The 18,934-nt window shown below is 46.9% G+C and overlaps 2 protein-coding genes across 2 annotated transcripts in view; both read left to right on the plus strand.

Moving 5' to 3' along the window:
- LOC135366601 (BMP and activin membrane-bound inhibitor homolog) overlaps positions 1–6,422 on the plus strand; it is a 43,354-nt gene extending 36,932 nt beyond the window's left edge. Inside the window, exon 3 of the mRNA XM_064599380.1 lies at positions 513–6,422. Within this exon, the coding sequence (XP_064455450.1) occupies positions 513–871 (359 nt within the window). The 3' untranslated portion in view covers positions 872–6,422. The remainder of the gene's footprint in view (positions 1–512) is intronic.
- LOC135366600 (F-box only protein 47-like) lies at positions 1,957–17,029 on the plus strand. The gene is made up of 11 exons (XM_064599379.1): positions 1,957–2,046; positions 4,465–4,554; positions 9,318–9,416; positions 9,472–9,603; positions 9,660–9,736; positions 13,341–13,515; positions 14,343–14,510; positions 14,565–14,717; positions 16,524–16,666; positions 16,719–16,860; positions 16,937–17,029. Exons 3-11 carry the CDS (start codon positions 9,365–9,367, stop codon positions 17,020–17,022), a joined length of 1,128 nt encoding a protein of 375 aa, XP_064455449.1. The 5' UTR covers positions 1,957–2,046; positions 4,465–4,554; positions 9,318–9,364; the 3' UTR covers positions 17,023–17,029.
- Positions 17,030–18,934: the final 1,905 nt, after the last annotated feature.

Genomic DNA, 18,934 nt, shown 5'->3' on the forward strand with positions numbered 1-18,934 from the left:
TATTTGTAATTGAATTACAATAGAAAATCAGTTATTGTAACTGTAATTTAATTACTTTTCTGAACCTGCAATTGAAATTGTAATTCAATTTAGAAAAGTAATTTTTACAGGTCTGACTGAGATGCACAGGAAAAACCGCAGGTGGCCACACAAAGACTATGCAGTGTGCATTGTAGAAGTTGTTAACGACAGATCGTACTTATTAGCTGCACATATTGCGATTTTTTAACAAACTGGTTTCGCAGAGGTGCGAAACAGATGGAGACATTGTGAGACGCGTGCGTTTGAAAGCGGGAAATATTATGCAGGAAACACTAGAAACTGGGAGTATTACTTTTGAGGCAGGCGCACAGCAGATTTCACATCATTTTGGAACAGCTGGCAGGCATGGGACAGCTTCATGTTTTTCCTGTGCTGCAGCGCTTGAGAACACTCGCTATTGATAAAGTTTTTATCAATAACCTAATGCACTGATGGTTTGCTTACGCTCTACATTGTCTTCCTCGATGCAGGTCAGGCGTTTGGACGTGTCCTGCCAAGCGACTACATCATCGAAAGCGATGAATCCGCTCAAGAGCGCCTCATCTGGTTCCGGGCAGCAGTCATTGCAGTGCCCATCGCTGGAGGCTGCATACTCGTGCTCCTAGTCCTTCTGGCTGCACGCGTCTTGCGGAGAGACGCACGTCAGTTTCCTCGTGTTCCTCAGCCCGTGTTCGTAGAGACTGTACGGGGCGATCCGCACGCCACAGGGCATCACATATCCACTCGATGTGTGTATCACGACGGGTGTGCCAAGACTGTGAATCCCTTGTGGTGTCCCTCGTGGTGGACTCGTTGGCAGGCCGATCCTAAAGGTGTGGCGCTAGTCTAAAATTTGCAGGACATCCTGCGGTGTACGAGATTCAGGAAGGACCGATCTTTGAGAGTTTTGCACGATGCGGCGATGAAATGCGCTGCTTGCGGAACTTGCGGTGTCAAGCTGAAACTAGATGCTGCCTTCATACTTCAGTTAGAGGAGCTGTCGGACGTCATCGAGACTGCTACACACCATCTCACAACTGGTCCCAACGTTTGCTCGGCTTCGGAAAGGGACACGAGACGAGTATGGAGATTGTCCCAACCCAACAGTCATCAGGACAGTTCCTAACATGGTGCAGACAGCAGAGGCATGCAACGATGTTGTTCCAAGAATAACCAGGACAAGAAGCAGGGCTTATACCTAGTGCTCAAGTGCCTGCAGTTGTCTAAAAAAAATCAATTTTTTTACATTCGACAGTTTGCAAGAGAGGGGGACAAAATGGTGACTACAAGTGGACGACACCATATGAATCTGTAACGAGGGAACATTAGCAAACTACCGCATTTACGTCGAAAGCCCAGCAATCAAATGCCACCACTCCCTGCAATCATGCTCGGGGACGCAAGTCGGTCAAGCGTTCAGCACTCCAGTGTTGCCTTCTACATGACCGAAGGTGTACTAGTCTCCGTTCGTAGCACAAGGAATCTTGCCCTTTTGCCAAGCCCTTCCGTGGAATGTAAATACGTGCTGTGTCCATTCTGAAAGAGCAGCAGCGAGAGAGTTCCTCCATCAAATTTGATCTCAAACATTTTGGCCCTAGACTTCTTTCTGCAAGAGTACCCAGCCTTATGGTTCTCCTTCGAGCATCTTTCTGCCCAACAGATTGATTTCTGTTGTTCTAAACGGGACATGTATTATACTGCTTCCATTGCTGCCACCAGTGCCACATCTAGAAGCCAGTGAGCTGCTTCTGCAGTACAAGTTGATGCACCAGTGCCAAAAAAAGTGCAACAAAAGCCTGCTGAAGTGCCATTCCTATGCCAGGGAGAAAGTACATTTCTTCCTGAATCGAAAGCCCTTCCCCCCCTCCTGTTCATAGTCGAGTGTAGCCTTTTTCAACAACGAAAACTGCATGTGCCAGTGCCCATGGTGCACAGAAATGGATGCTTTCTTGACTGAATTGCGTTGAAGGGATCACTGATGCTGCCAAAGATAACAGAGAACTGGGCGAAGATTGCGAGAGTCAGGTGAACATACAGCAGAATCGTACAATAAGAACGGCACCCTGATGTTACATTCGGTCTGTATTTGAAAACTGCTACATGCTCTAAATTCTGTTAAGCTACATTCTAAAAAAAAAAACTGTTCCGAGAACTACTGTAAGAAGCCATTTGTCGTCAAGGCGACATTTTTCTCGTACCTTGGGCTTCGAGTATAATGTGGGTACTTCTCATACTGCTGTCACACAGGCATTTGAATGGTCATTGAAGGCAATGGCTATTGAACACTTCAAGCGCCACTGATGCTGTCCCGCTGCTACACAGACCTATGGGCATGTTGCACTAAAGTTTTGCCCGGGGACCGCAGCACCATCTAGTGGAGGGCGCCCTTACTTGACGGTTGTGTCAGACGTGCTCCCTGCCTTACCACTGTACCGAGAACGTAATCTGTTTTGTGGGACCCCTTGTGGCACATTCCGAGCTGCAGTGTAGGCGATACGTGACGGTGTATGGATAAACAGCCGGCGACACGGCCGGAAATGGTTAGCAGCGCCCCCAAGCGTCATAAAACAGGTCCACACATACGTTCTTTAGACGGCAACACGTTACGCACCGGATGGTGCTACACACGTCGTCTGCATTAGTTTTAGCAGACAAAAAGGTGTTTATAGTGACATAAAACGCACAGCAAAAAAAAAAAAGAAAAAGTAATCTTAATAGTGCTTGAATTGTTCATCGCACATCACTACTAATTTATTATGAATTTTTGTTAAGACTGTACATGGCATCAACATCATGCTGGAGCATGATGTCAAAAGTAGAATAGTAATTTATTGAATGTCTGCGACATGTAATAACTGTTACACTGAAGTTTTGGGACTTCTCATAGCACTCCTCGCAGGTTTACTGCGTGCATTTATTTAGTGAATGTTTCAATGGCAGTTTAGTTGAATGGCATTTCGCGAACCTTCCCCAAGCCGAGGACCATCCCAGCCTATGGTGATTCAAACTGGGCACGTAGAAGTGTCCTATCACCATCATCACTCATTTCAAGGACCATTGAAACGCCTGCGTGACAGCAGTATGAGTTTGCTGTCACCGTACCTACAACACCTTACCGATAAGCACTGTGCCCATTGTCCGTGTCTGCTTGAACTTGCTTCGATCAAAATTCATTTTAGCTGTCTCGCGAGCCATGTTAGTGCTGATGGAACCTGCTGTAATGAAGAGGGTTGTAGCTGGCGGCAAAGTTGTAAACGGGAGCTCCGACGGACATTTTGCGGTGAAGACAGCTTGATCTGAGTGATCTGTGATAGTGCTCGTATCTGATCACCACAAAAACATTGTACGTAACCATGAACACACGTCTTGGTGCCAAGCCATCTACATGTGCCAACACGTGCTAAAAAAAAGCCTGTCGCCGTTTTTGCCACGTAGAGTGATGACAATCACACGTGGTGCAAGGAAAGCTCCTCGCTTCGTAGAAATCTTCTATTTTTGCCTACCACTATTTATTACGAGAGTACTATATGCAAAGAAATAGTTATATATGCGAATATACATTGGGAGAGAACACTTTGTAGCCACACTGTTAATTTTTCCACCGTGAAATTGTCACCCACACTGTTAATCCTGCTGCAGCGTTACACGACAGAGGTGGCAGAGCGGAATCTTCTATCTCCCATCCGACGACACGCGGCAGGCATTCTGCACATGAACGCTTCCAGCCGGTTTTATTTTCACCGTGTTTGAATCCGATACCCGAGATGCACATCTGGACCTCTAATGTTTGAGCAGATCCTTGAATGGTACCATAGAGCACATTCTCAACAAGCATTCCGTACCCTTTTGCCGTCCCACTACAAACGTTACCTCCACCCACTGAAGCAGACGACATATGTGTCGTTATCCCGGGCAGCACAACATCTTGGCCCAATATTGGCAATGTCGGCCCATTATTGGATCAATATTGCGCCAGTATTGCCAATATTGTAACAAGATGTTGTGTTGCTTGAGATTAATGTCTTTCTTGTGCCAGGTACAGCTGATGCAGTTATCAAAAGATAATACGGACCCAAAATTACGTTTGGCTCAAACATTATGGCTCATAAGTTTGCCCACCTCTGCGTGCAATGCTCGTGCAGTTCAAATGTACAAACCTTTCATGTAAATCGTATCCCAAGGATGCCAAGTTTTCCTGTCTAATACGTAGTCTACAAAAACGGCATCGTGCTTTGGGTCGTATCAAAGGTAGACAAGTTAACTTCGTTCTACTGGCTGAGCATCTGAAAACACTTGAAGGGACGGTCGCATTGGAAAACCCATGTATGAAACCAGTACGGCTACGTTCGGCATCGGCCGGCAATCTACTCGGCTAATTTTTTCGTCTGAAAGTGCTTAGATATGGAACAAACAAATTTTAACGATTGGTGCTTCTTTCCGCAGCTGCGGAGGCTCCGACGGCGCGACGTCACTCCCGAACCGGAGGAGTGAGAGGGTGACGCTCGGGGGAGAAAGGTGCCGTTCAGACGCCAGGTAAACGCCGGATCCCATAACACTCGACACGCTACAGATTCTGTCGCTAGCAACAAAACTACATTTGCGATAGAAATATTTGTACTTTTGAATTTATTATGCGTAGGGTTCTTCGTTTTCAGGTCTTGTGATTTTTCAAATTTGGGAGGGAAAAATCGGGTGCTATTTACATACGAGAGTTTGGGGATAAATTGGGCGCTACGATCTCTGTTTGATATGTCATCGGGGAATTTTCGGGTGAAACGAAAGGCATATGAGACAAGCCACTGCTGTGACACTGGAACGAGAAACAAGAATCTTTATATTTCTGCTCGGAGCTGGGGCAGTGAACGACAGCGGCATTCAAACACTTCCCCGAGCTCCACAAAAGCTCGTCTTTGACTCCTGCGGGAAGGGATTATAAAAGGAGGACAAATAGCTTGTCACAAATAGCTCACTTTTCTGATGGTTTATCTAGAACGACAAGTTGAAGGACCACAACGATTTCGGGTAGATATCAGGTATGACCCGAATTCTTGAAAACTTGTTTAGGGGGGAACTATCGTGAAAAGTCTGGTTTAACCCGAAAACGAAAAACCCTAATGATGCGGCATACCTGTCTCAAATGTCACGAAATTTCGACTGAAACGCCACAGGAAAATAAACAAAGAGAAAAACTTACGCTAACGTAAGTTTACGATATATGTGTCTGTGGTGGCGCAGCAGTTCTATCTGATTGCACACAATGTACAATAGATTTTGATCACACGCGATAACCATCGATTCAAACGGCTACTTTCCACCTGGAAGCTCGAAATTTCGTTGTGTTGATTTACCCACTGTTGCCCCCCACATCTCAGTGCTTTATCATTCGCTCCAGCTACATACCGCCAAAATCTAGCGGATTTGGGCACGCAACGGTCACTGGCGACAACTATCTACGAGGAGTAGACGCAAGATTTTGTAGCCGCAACATAGCTATTTTGACGCTAGAACCCGGGTGCCGCCGACACCAAATTTGTCGCTTGTGGTGTGTTATGGAATTCGGTCTGCGGCATTTCTGTTCTCAAGGCCTTGTTCCGAATGGAGCTTTGGGAGCGACGTTTCCTCATTTTTCCAGAGAGGGAACTGCGGTGTCTGCTCTTGCCACGTACCCCATCGAATAACAGTCAAATCACGCCACTATTCCACGTGAGGTCTTCGATATTGCTGTCAGTGGCCGACGAGGAATAAAATGACACCATAGCTTTGAAATCCACCAGAACGCGTGCGACCGTCCCTTTAAGGCAGACACTACATTGGAGTGCTTTACAACGCATCGACACTACTTGAGAGACCGAAGCCACACGTGGTATTCACACTGTACTTAAATTGCATCTTTTTCCACCGTGCCAGGTGCTACGTGCAAACCGGTAAAACATCTTAACATCCTTTACATTGCCAAATAGAACTTCTCTATATTTATGCTGTACAGTTTTATACCTAATACTGCTGAACATAGATGTAGTCACGCACATAACTAGTGAATGCCTGAGACCAACATACATTTTGCGAGCGCCAAAGTATTTGACCACGCCACTGTGCCTCTTGCTGCAACAGCCCAGCGCAGATATAATCCGAGCCTCCTGTAGTTAGTAAGGTCGAAGGTGTCCGATGCCACACGAGGTGCCGCTGCTGCCTGAGCACTATAAACATTTTTCCGTCGAGGGAAGGGGGGGAAACAAGAACAATCCGAACAAAAAGCAGCAGTGTCACGGAACCTTCGACCGTTTTGATGCACCTTAGTATTGCACACTACATGCCTTTTGAGTGCCAGCCGCAGAAACAATGATGTACACCAGGGTGAACTTTGTAAGAAAAAGAGATTTGTATAAATGTATTAAAATGTATGGCTTCTTCAAACGGTGTAGTTCTTGTGCATGCACATTCTTACCGGATCAAGATATACGCTTACAGGTGGCTTCTACTGAGTTACGCCTACATGCTGCATTCCGTTGTTTAGACAGCTTCTTTTGCTAATTTAGCCGGACAGCTTGTTCTGGCAGACTTTTCAGACGTATGTTGACAGAGTTCCCACTGAAGTCGGCCCAGGACGCGTAGTAACCGCCCGGCGTCCCCCACTCGCAATCTCTACGTCTGTACTCATAGGCAGAGTTGCTTCGTGGTGTTAAGAGTAAATTTTAAAAGTACGGTGTGTTTCTTTTATTTTGATGCGACTCATATCTGTTACAATGTTGAGCCAAAAGCAAGTCTAATGCAAAAATCATGCATTAGTTTTCACTGAAGAAGTACCCCGATTTCCTTGGAATGATGTTTGCCCCTGCAACGTATTTCCAAGGAGGTTATCTACAAAGCGACGAAAATTATGTAGAGCATAGGGATATGTGGCTAGTTATTTATCTAGAATCCCAAACACTGGAATGGGGGGAGGGAGGCATTATTAGAGTTACGTCATAACAGCCGTACGTATCATTACCGACATGCTTCTAGAGCTGAAATAGCAGAGTCCCCTTGTAGGCGGTGCACAGGTTAGGGGGATGTCACCACTATTCGGGGGTGTGGAGGGATCTCGGTAAATCACTGTGAGGCAAGTGAGCTGGATAAATTTAGTATGCAGTTGTCAGAACAAGTAAATTAGTAGTTAGTTAAATGTTGCCATCTGCCATTACTATTTGCTTTGCCGGCCCTTGGTCTTTGCTCATAGCAGCACATCAGTTCCAAACACAACGACTTCTGTTTCTGCGCGTCGTGTTGCAACGACTATCGATCTACACCGATGAGTTTTATCCAGTATTCTTGCAGCTAAACACCTACTCGCCATTCACAACGAAGTGTAACGACATCAGTGCAAAAGAGCCGATGTGATGCAGTGAGAATTCGCAGGAATAAACTGCTACGTCGAGCAAAAAGCACCTTGTAACTTACACTGCTTGCACCAGCAAAATACGCATTGCACATTCACACAATATTAACGTATTATAAAATACACATTCGTCAGTCAGCGCCAAAACGGAACATAAACAAATGTTGCCTATGACATGTGGTGACGTGAACCAGGAAAATGTCACGTGGATAAGATGGTAATTTTGCCAAAAGCGACCGCTTGGGGGTTGCTACTTTTTTTTTTATCGACACTACGCCGCGTTAGCAGACGACATCCAATTGTTAAATCGCTTCTTGAACAGTCGGTCAAATTTAACCGGTAAAACGTGAACTGTGTACGTCGAAAAACCGAGAAATATTAGTCAAAGAATGGTTCACGTACATTTACGCGCCTGACAGCGATTTCAATGAATCAGAATCTCTAAGTGCGCAGACGAGGTAAGTGTCGTCTGCTTACCAACAGTGTCAAGAACAGAGCGCTTGAGATAAAGTCAGTCAAAGATAAATTTAGGAATGAATTGCTTTCACATCGGTGAGTACAGCATCGAATAAAGTTGCTGCCGCACACTACTGGCAGAAGTAGCAACAAGTGTAATTGATTTTCCGCCGAAATCTCTCTCCGTTCGCCGCTCCCGCATGATATAAGTTTCATGTCAATCCCAACTGAGCGTAAGCACAATGAGAATCAAATGCGAGCACCTATCGGGATTTTCTGCATAGTATATTACTAACATTGATGTGCGTCACGGGTGATGGGTTGACGACCGAGAGGCGAACAGCGTGAAAGTAATGGACTCCGGTTCGCAAACAAAAAGTGGCTTCCTTCCGTACTCCTTCACCACACCAATCAGTCATAGCGAAAGTGATATTTTCCGGTGTAGTTAAAAACAAATTCAAAGCGCAGATAAGGGTACATGAGTAAACCTAAACGGCCTAGCTAAGCTAAGCTACCGCAGCGATCTGTTACAAATCTGCCAAGGAAACCATACAAAGCAATAATACCGGGTGTCCCACCGAAATCCCCCGTCTGGATAATTCGTGAACAGGTGACGCCATCGAAGAAATTTCTTTTTTGTAAAGATCCTTGGGACATCGGCTATATGAACTGAGTAGTGAGCGGCTCATTTGCATACGCTCACTAATTAAATAAACATCCTAAATTTTAAATTTTACTTCGCACGCTTACGGAACCTCTGTTTTACGCATCGGGACCTTCAGCGAAAAATATTGCAAGAAAAAAACCGCGTCGACACTTAGTGATTTTTCCGAGTAATTAATTGGTTTCGGTTTACATATTTCTTGCGCGGAGCAGTGCATCAATGCGCTCTTTGGATCAGCTATACTATACGGAACGACAGAACCGCCAGCGCTGTTTACCAGTCGCTTTGATAAGGAATATTAAAGCATCTCTTGCGGCTGTTCCTAATCTTCCGTCGCCCCCGTGCGTGAACCAGGCGGATTAACACGAAATTGACAGCCGGATAGCTGATCCAAAGAGCGTATTGGTGCACTGCTCCGCGCAAGAAATATGTAAACCGAAACCGATTAATTACTCCTAAAAAATCTCTAAGTGTCGATGCGGTTTTTTTTTTCTTGCAATATTTCTCGCTGAAGGTCCTGATGCGTAAAACAGAGGTTCCGTAAGCGTGCGAAGCAAAATTTAACAGTTAGGATCTTTATTTAGTTAGTGGGCGTATGCAAATGAGCCGCTCAGTACTCAGTTCATAGCCGATGTCCCAAGGATCTTACAAAAAGAAATTTCTTCGATGGCGCCACCTGTTCACGAATTATCCAGCCGGGGGATTTCGGTGGGACACCCGGTATGTAAACACATTGACGAAATGTCACAATAATACGATCAACGTGTTCTTCCTGCCGCTAATATGGATGACGTTACACAGAACGTGGCGTGTACAACCTGCGCCCTCGTCCTTCCACTGATGCCTTCATGACAAAACTACCTCCCGAACTTCTTCATCACATCCTTTCCTTCTGCGACGGTAAGGACTGGACAGGGACAGGGGGGCAGAGACTAATGCAGTGACTATAATGCAGCCCATGAATTGAGCATACTGTCACTGTGCTCGAAATGGATGCGAGATGAGGTCCTTCACTTCTGCCAAAGTTTACGTCGCCATCTGGACCCCCTTCCCCGCGAGGACCCGTCCGCGCAGGCGTCTGCGCTCGGTACTTCCTTCGATAGGTACCCATGAAGACATCTCTTAATACGGCCTTCCTTGCAGGGATCTTGATGAAACGAGTCACCTGCCTGTACCCCACCAAAGAGAGGCTCAATCTCATGGTCAATTTCATCACAAAGGTATTCCCGTTTCGATCTCTTAGCAGTTTCTTTAGAATTAATCTATTTCGAAATAAGACCCAGTCATATCCCGGTCAGACCATATCAATGCCGCGCATTAGGCGCTTGCAGAAATTTTCGAAAGAATCTGCAAAACTTCATCGTTTCGGATTCTCCAATAGTAAGTGACGTCACAGAGAACTTTGATGTCTGTCGCTTAGCAACAGCGCTCTCCGCTCCACGTTGGGGGAAGGAATGAGAGGAGGCGCCCTATTCCACCGAAAAGTGCCGAAAAGCAGAGCCCGAGCTGGATCACGTGACCGTTGTCACGCGAACATGAGTGCCAGCAATTTTGCGGTTTCAGTCGCTTGGATCACGCTAGGGGCATCGCGATCGCCCGTCTTCGAGTTCCGTCGTCTGCTAAACCACGTGAATTTCTACGTGCGGGCCAATGAGGGCACTCGCCACGGTTCCAGTGCGGATGTGACTACACCAGCAATAGTTGGAGAACCCGCTCCTCGGTACCGTTTGGAGGGCGGGCGAAAAAGGTGCTAACTGGCAAATTCCGGAAAGCGCCACGCGAACATGACTGCTCGGGACCTGACAAAAAAAGTTGCCACGAAATGACCACCCGAATTCGCCAAGGGTGAAGCTTTAGACCTCTACCCGAGAAAAGTCATCATGACGTTGGCAGATACAGACTGAAACCGAAACAACTCGGAAGTGAAGGGCTGGGTTCCATGAATGAGCGCTTGTTCGCTACCTCCTATTGAAAGAAAAGCAGGATTGAAGGTCGCGCCCCTTTCAGGGACCGTCGTAATCCCCTCAAGACCGTGGCTTTCGGGCGCGACCTCGTTCTCCCCTAGCTTCGAGCGTAGTTCAACTCTACCAAATTGGTGGCGCTGTCGAACACTATGACGTCATTTGTTTACAAACAAAGAGAGGTCTATTTGCATAAACCACAGAATCGACAAAAAACAAATACGACTTGTGTGTGACCGTGTGTTGGTCGTCCGTATAGGTAAACATGTGTCTCGCTTCTTCAGCCATTCCTTCTCCGCATCTGTGTTAAGCCCGAATCCCATAACAAGCGACACGCGGCAGATACACGCGAGAAGCGACAAAATCGACGTCACTGCCGCCACACGAGCGTCAAAAAAGCTCAGTCGCGGCTGAATATTTCTGCATCTACTCCCAGTAGATATTTGTAGCATGTCGCTGAGTTCGTTGCCTGTTGTTTGACAAAACCAGCTAGATTTGACGGCGTGAAACAAGAACTGAACGCGTGGGCAAGGGAAAGGGTGGAGAGGGCAACCAACAAAAGTAGCAGACGAAGAAGTGGGCGGGGCGTTGGGAACTTCAACCGCAGCGCCACTGCGTTACGGTGAATATTACATAGCACCTTCATTACAAGTTCTCCTCGTTTTGACGAATGAAATACTATTTTTGGTATATTTATGGCAATTTACAACTTAGCTCGAATAAAATAAGCAATGCTTCTCCAAAAACATCATTTCTCGGCGACGAAATGTCGCTGCTCAAATGGACCAGGAAGTCGCGCCATGACCAGACGCGACAGCGACAAATTCTGCAGCGCGTCGCGTGTCGCTTGTTATGGGGTCCGCGCTTTATACTGTGTCACATCTGTAGTTACAACAACATTGACGATGCCAGCAGAAATGCTTCAGAATTATGGTAAAATACATAACATGTTTCACAATGCGAATTTGGAGGACGAGCGCCGGAAGTGTGGGCACGATCTTGACGTAGCAACAACAACAACAACAACGAAGCGCGTTTGCAGGCTGGCGGCTTGGCTATGTGTGACAGGCCCCTCATCGGCTGCGCTAGAGTCACTAAATACTGAGCAGAGTAGCGACAGTGAGCCACGCCGGCGAGAGATCCCGCCATCTTGAGTCCGGCGCGGCTGCGTCGCCTGGGAATGCGACGCCAATCTCCCCTTTCTCCGCCGGAGAGCAGCGCGCAGTCGAACCAGCTCGCAGCCGAGGAAACCGGTTCTGGATGAAGGGGACTCAACATGGACGACGTGGTTTCTCTTGGAAAGAGAAACCACGTGACACGATCGGCCCAATGGCGGACACCGAACGGCGGCTCCGGCGCGGAAAACGAATGCGATACTCTGTACCCCTGTTTAGTGAGTCTAGGCTGCGCCCCGGACTCTGAGAGGCGGCGCCGCTTTTTAAAACGCACATGCGAATGAGTCTTAAAGTAGGTCAGTTTCACAGCTCCCCATGGCCGCCCATGCAACGTCGTGGCACCGGTGGAGCGCGCGGGAACTAACGGCGCTACGGTCTAGTCTTTCTCTTATAGTCTTTTTCCATGTCCTGTACGGTGTACGCCGTCAACTACAGCAAAGGTGATACCGACCGTCGGCGAAGCAACGTAGTGCACCATGGAGTGCACCAACAAATGAAGAAAGAAGAAAGGCTCGAACGTAGCGCCGTTAGTTCGCTTGACCGCCGCTGTCCAAGGGACGGGTGGGAACGCCCCCGTAACGTCACTGTGCCGTCTCACGACGTCACGCTGCGTCTCTAAGTGTGAGAATTTCAAACCGCGTGCATTACAGTGCTTCGCGATCAGGGGCGGATCTAGGATTTTCCCGAGGGGGGGGGGGGGTCCGCTATGGACAAGTGCCAGGTGCATGCTCGGATTGGTTCATTGAACCCCATGTTCAAGTCTGGAATTGAGGGGGGTCAAGACATTCGAACCCCCCCCCCCTAAATCCGCCCCTGTTCGCGATGCGGATACCATGGTCCCTTTCGATGCTAAGTTATACCGTATATACAACTTCACGCAAAGTAACACAGAATACTGGTAAAGTATAAAATACACCACCATTTCCAACAAAGATATACGTACGGTCCGATCCCTCAAGAGCGAACTGTCCCTGTAAATGACTTTGGAGACATTTTTCTTTTTCTTTTTTCTTAAAGGGACTATGAAATTTCCCGAACACCCATACTTTTTTTCGATGGAAACTGTTCTTCCCGCAGAGAAACTAATATGCCACAAATTTTTCCGGACGAAATCGCTCCACTCTACGAGGAGCGCGCGCTGGAAATGTCTCTTGCGCGTTCCTCCTCTTCCGCGCATATTTCACTGCCGATGGTGTAACTGTACGGACCGCTCTTCGGTTCCCCGTTACGTCACCAGTGTTGCACAATGGCAAGTAATGCCGCGAGCTCGCGCTGTGGCTGCCGCCACTGCCGAAATCTGCCGATCGCGCTAAAGCTGCTGTCATGGAGATTTCCACTCCCGATGAACGCATACGCGGGATCCTACGGCGCATGCTCCTGGCGGGATTCCTCGGCTCGGCAACACGTCACGATGACGTGTTGCTGAGCCGGCCGCGGTCGCGTCAAGTTACCCGTTGTGTCTCCGCTCGACAGCTCGTCACGGCGCGGCGCCAGCTGTCCTCCCTTCGCCGCTCCGTTTAAATTCTCTCCCGAGAAATCCGCTCGCGCGACGAAAGTAAAATTTCGGTTCTAGACTCAGAAAAATGTCTTCTTTCGAACGAAACGAAGAAAAAAATCGTTTCATAGTCCCTTTAAGACGCAGATTGGGATGACAGCCGCGGAAATTTTGTGGCAACCTTCTTGTGCAGTATATTCCAGCACCGTGCCTTTCGTCCGACTTGAAGCAGTGGCATCTCTTTGGCCGCTTCCTGTTCGCAGCCATCGCTGGATGGGACGACGACGAATGTTCCCGTGTCTACGAGGCGCTGATTTCCTACACAGCAGCTGGTGGGCGCATCAACACCTGCGTCTATGCCGCACCAGGTCCCTGTTGAATGCACTTTTAGTTGTTTCATATCAGTAGTGAACGCAGCAACGAAGTGGAAGGAAAAAAAAAAAACGACTCACCTAATGATGGCTTACAGCTAGGGTTTCCAGTTTACGGTGTTTAAGTATCAAAAAATAACTCGGCGCGAAAAATCGTTAGCTATTTTCGCCCACCACGAATGGCTGGTTTTCGGCGGCAATATTTTAAACGTGAAGTTACACGGCGAAAATCGCCGAGAAACGAAACTAGTATTTCCTATCATGCAGTGAAAGGAACATTTTATTTAGTTAGTTAGTTGCTATTAGTTAGTTGCAAAGTGCTAGGTCTGTGTTAAGGGATTCAACCAGGAGGCACATGGGCGTACCCAGGAATCTTTCCCATGTGGGACAATGTGCTTGCGGGGGGGGGGGGGAGGAGTGCAAACCTAATCGCCCTCACTTCCTGGAGATGGATGCTGGTGACGTGCAGGTGTTACTATGACATCTCAGAAAAATTATGACGTTATATGGATAAGGAGTAAGCAAAGTTCACAATTGGCCCTGAAACTCCATGGAGGGGCCACGGCCTCCACCTTGCCCCACTCTCGGTACGTCCATGACGGAGACATCGCCAGCCAATCTTCTGCATGAGCCGTCCAAAAACTAGTAGTAACAGTAAATTTACTTGTACGAGATACATTTATCAACAGATACTTCGATACAACAGACAATTTGCAGTTCTCATTCTGGTGATTACCAGTGCATGTAAATACCGACAATTGGTAACCCTACTACTGACGGGGGGGGGGGGGGGACGGTCTGCTTGAAATAATTTTTCTCCGCAGGCAAGTACGTCAAAGAAGAAATCACATTGCGAAACTTGGTGACAACGATAGTGTTCAACCAGACGGCCGGTTACGAGCGAGCCCTGTGGATCTACCTTTTCCTCAAGCCTCACCCGATCGCCTGCAAAGCCCAGCTGCTTTTCATCCTATGCGGCCCTTCCTGCCAACGTCAGTCCCTTATTGTATAGTCGCGGCACATGAGTCGATCTTTGCTTACTGTAGATGGCGTCCTGTGGGACCTCCCCGATGACCGGCGCTTCTCAGACCCGATGGTCCGAGCCATCGACCAGTTAGCCGAGAGTCTTTTACTGCTGCATGCGCATGCTGTCAACTGGACGCCGGACGACACCTCTAGCGTCTTGGAAGAATTAACCCGTACGTTGTTTCTCCCGGTCCTCTAAGTTGATGCTTTCGTAGACTGGGCTGCCAGGTCAAAATCCCGAAAAGTCGCCAACGCGCCATGAGAAAGTAGCCAAAATTAGCCAGTTTCTGTTGTATGCAGCCAATTCTGTAGCCAGTGGTGTGCAGGCATCATATACAGGGTGTCCCACCGAAAAAGGGCCAGGGGCTAAAAAAAAAAGCGGAGTGCTTACACAAATGCAACCAACTGTACGTGCTTGGCAGCTGTGTGGTCTATCCAAAAATTTTTTTTTTCATCGCCCCTTGTCAATTAATTAGTGGTAATGAATTTTCCAACTTTTTAATAATCGATTTTAGCTCTCAGATGTCAATGAGGAGGTCGTAGTAGATGTCGAAAGAGACAAAACTGAAGTGGTTCGAGGTCGCTATGGCTTGTGGTTTCGTTTTTTCCAGGGCTTAAAAGTCCGGCAATCCGGCACCCGCGCGCGACGATTCCAGCGCCCTCCGGCGTACATTGACCTTGATATTAGCACTTGGAGACCATCATTGGGCCACTTCACACAAGAGGAAGATATTTCACCTGTTTCACGGCACACCTATCAGAGTGCACTGCAATCGTCGCACGCGGGCGCCGAATTATGGGAAGCGCTCTGTGGTGCGCGCGGCTTCTGAAACCAATTTTTAAACCCGGGGAAAAACTAAACCACAAGCCATGGCAACCTCGAACCACTTCAGTTGCGTCTTTTTCGACATGTATTACAACTTCCTCATTGACATCTGAGAGCTAAAACCGATAATTAAAAAGTTGGAAAATTAATTACCGCTAATTAATTGGCAAGGGGCGATGAAAAATATCTTTTTGGATAGACAACACAACAGCCAAGCACCTACAGTTGGTTCCATTTATGTAGATCACTCCGTTTTTTCATTAGCCCCTGGCCCTTTTTCGGTGGGACACCCTGTATTGAATGAAGGACTCTTTATAACGAGTGCTAAAACGCTAGCGCACAAACAAAACAGTCCGAAGGACATCGTACCGGCCATTATTGTACTTCGCCATTATGTGGTGCACGATGAAGAGTACCCAGATTTAGGAGCAGAGGAATCTCTATGTTGTGCGAAGAAATATCCACAAAAGTAGCCGGAAAATAGCCAAGTCGCCATTGCCCAAATTTTGGCGCTACGACCACGACCTACTCTATACTAGCGATCCCCTATGGGAGAGACGGGTCACGGGTTAGTTACGTTAGTGACCGCTGCAAGCGCCACATACCATTATTGGGGACAGGGAATCACCCTTGACACCGCCTTTAGTCTGCTGCTACGCAGGGATACACAGGCTCCATGACTTGAAAACCCTAGACGAGGTAGGGACGAAAACAGACACACACAAACACGGTCTCACGGTTGTTTGTGTGTGTCTGTTTTCGTCCCTACCTCGTCTCGGGTTTTCAAGTCATGGATCGTCACCACCAGCTCGCTTGCTACCTAACTTTCCTTTCGTTATCATACACAGGCTGTTGCTAAGCACGCGCTATTATCTCTCTTATACTGCTTCGTCGTTGTCAACACAGCCTACCATACATCGCTGCGGTTTCGACAAGTCACGTGGTAACGAATAGTGCGAGCTAGCGCCAAATCCCATAGCCAAGCGGCGATTGCCAGAACTACTACCCCGGTGCTGGGAGCATTGCGGATGTCCAGGTCTCTAGTATAGTAGTAGGTCACGGCTACGACGGAGTAAGAAAAGTAGTCAATTTGGCAACCCTGTATCGTCACCTGACTGTTATGACTGACGTTACTGACCTGTAATGAACGCAGGAGTTCCCGAGGAGTGGAGTCTTTTGAACGTGTCCCGCCTGATGCTGGCATGCGGTAAGGAGATTGCCCTGCTGTCCTTGGCGTCCAAGCTGCGAAACGGCCGTTACCACGAAGTGGGACGCATCGTAGCCAACATGTTCATCGTAAGTGCTGAATGTCGTTTTTACGTCAATTCGTATACCAGAGGTTTCGCAGGTGGAAGACAAGGGCTATGCAGGTAGAGTGACCGTCTACCACCTCTTGGATGCCCTTCAATGTGAGGCCTTGTACAACAACCTGCCTACGGTCTTCGGAGAGATGATTACTGACTGTGTACAGGAAGACGACGACGACCAACGTATGACCTATGCATAGTCTACGGTCTATACCACGTATAGTGTTTCCTTGAACCACTTTTTCTTTTCTTCCCGCAGAGCTGTGCACGGATCTGTTGGAGATAGCGTCGGCTCAAAACTGCTTCATCAGCTATGTGTCTCGCAGGTTCCGACAACTAATTTAAGTTATGAATAAATTAAATGTGTATGTTCTCATTGGTTTCCGTCATTCGGAAACACTCGTTGAAGATTGACTCTGGAGAAGTGACGTCCAAGATGATCTTTCTTGGGTAGACATCACCAGGTATAGACTCATGTCAGGACGTCGCAGACGTATTCTTCTGTAGTCACGGAAGCAAAACAAAACGAAAAGAAGAAGAGCATGTGATGCCCTTGGTATCTTGAAACGAAGTAGGGTTCCCGACTAATTTATCGACCGTCATAAATTGTTAATGTACTAAACAAATACTGTTCACTTTATATCGCATTACACTTAAACTAATGTTACTCAAATATACAAAATACCAACGCTGTCCGTGAACTCAGTTTCACTCATTTTTGAAAAGAACTGACGAAACTATGCAGTAGTTTCGGTTTCTCCACTATTATGTGTCGTCATCATGCACGGTCATCTCTCTTTGCAACGGCGGTCTTCCCGGTCTCTGTTGCTTGTTCACACACTGGGCACTGGTCGACACTTGCTTCACTCAGCTTCTCGATTGTTTATATATTTAGTTATTTACAGAATACCTACTTGGCCAATAACATTACAGTAGGGGGAGAAAATGTAGATATTGTGAACAAAAGTGTACACAAGAAACATATTCAAGAGCTTGTGTTTGCTCTTAGAAAAAAAAATATAAAAATAAAATAAGTTAATGCAACAACACGGGGACACCAAAAGACAACAAACAATTATTATACAGCACGTCCCCGGGTTAGTTGATAGTGACATTGCTTTGGTGTTGAATTTCAAAAACGCTCTTAAAGAAACGCAAAGTGTTGTCAGTTGATGCAATGGCAGAGAGTAATCGATTCCAGTCATTAATTGACTTTGAAAAAAAAAAAACATGAATGTTTATATAAGTCAGCTCTAGCATATATTTATTTTATTTTCCGTGGATGATGACCGTGAGAAAAGTAAGTAGGAGGTAGAAGAAAACGATTTTTGTTAATGCCAGTATTATCGTAAAAAATGTCATGAAAAAAAATTTTTTTCATGAAAAAAGTTTCAAAAGTTTCAAAAAGTTTCTTCTGCGTGTATAGCCAAGGGAACCCAATTAAGTTTAAGTGTCACCGCCGTAGCACTGGATTGTTGCATAAAACGCCGATTAACACTTGAACCGAGATAGACGGTCCCTTGACTTGAATTTAACGCTTAACTGTGCTTCACTAAAGGGAGTTATTGTTACTGAAACATTCACCACGTCACCAACTAACGTTTGCCAAAAAGAATTGAGGGTTAACTTCAAGCGTGGTCTCAGTTCAAAGTTACCCAGCGTTGGCGAAACCGGGCCATAGTCTTTTAAAACAATTCGAGCTGCTCTATTCTGCACGCTCTCAAGACCGCCGTGATGCCGTCTTGACTGGCTCGTCGGAGCTGCCCAGAGTTTTCTTCCGATGCCCACAGACATTAGCCGTCTGCGTAAACGGAACAGTTCAGCTCCGGTACAAACTTCGGTAAGATCCTGGGAAGGCCAGGGACAACCAGATCGACTGAGGGCATATCCCTGATGTGAGCCAAGATTCTGGTGTTTGGTTGAGTGCGGCTAAAATTGATTCAGGGGTGGACAACACTGGCTGACCTACACACGGATCAGAACGCTTCCCGAGGTGCACCACATGCGAACTCAAAATAAGAGTTTACGCAATCTTATCACTGAGCTAGAACAAATATTACTAATTATTTATTCAGTTCTGCGTTGTTATTCCATGTATAAAGTTCCATCAAGGCAAACACGTCAGTACCACCACAAAACAGTTTGAGACGAACACAACAGGTATATGTCTCAGGTAAGTGTATATATTTGTATAGTTTCCCTTTCTTCGTTTTTCCCCACCCTCATTCCGCTTCATTTGTTTTACATATAACGTGCC

The sequence above is a fragment of the Ornithodoros turicata genome, chromosome 8, assembly GCF_037126465.1.
Source record: "Ornithodoros turicata isolate Travis chromosome 8, ASM3712646v1, whole genome shotgun sequence".
In the NCBI taxonomy this organism is placed as follows: Eukaryota; Metazoa; Arthropoda; class Arachnida; order Ixodida; family Argasidae; genus Ornithodoros; species Ornithodoros turicata.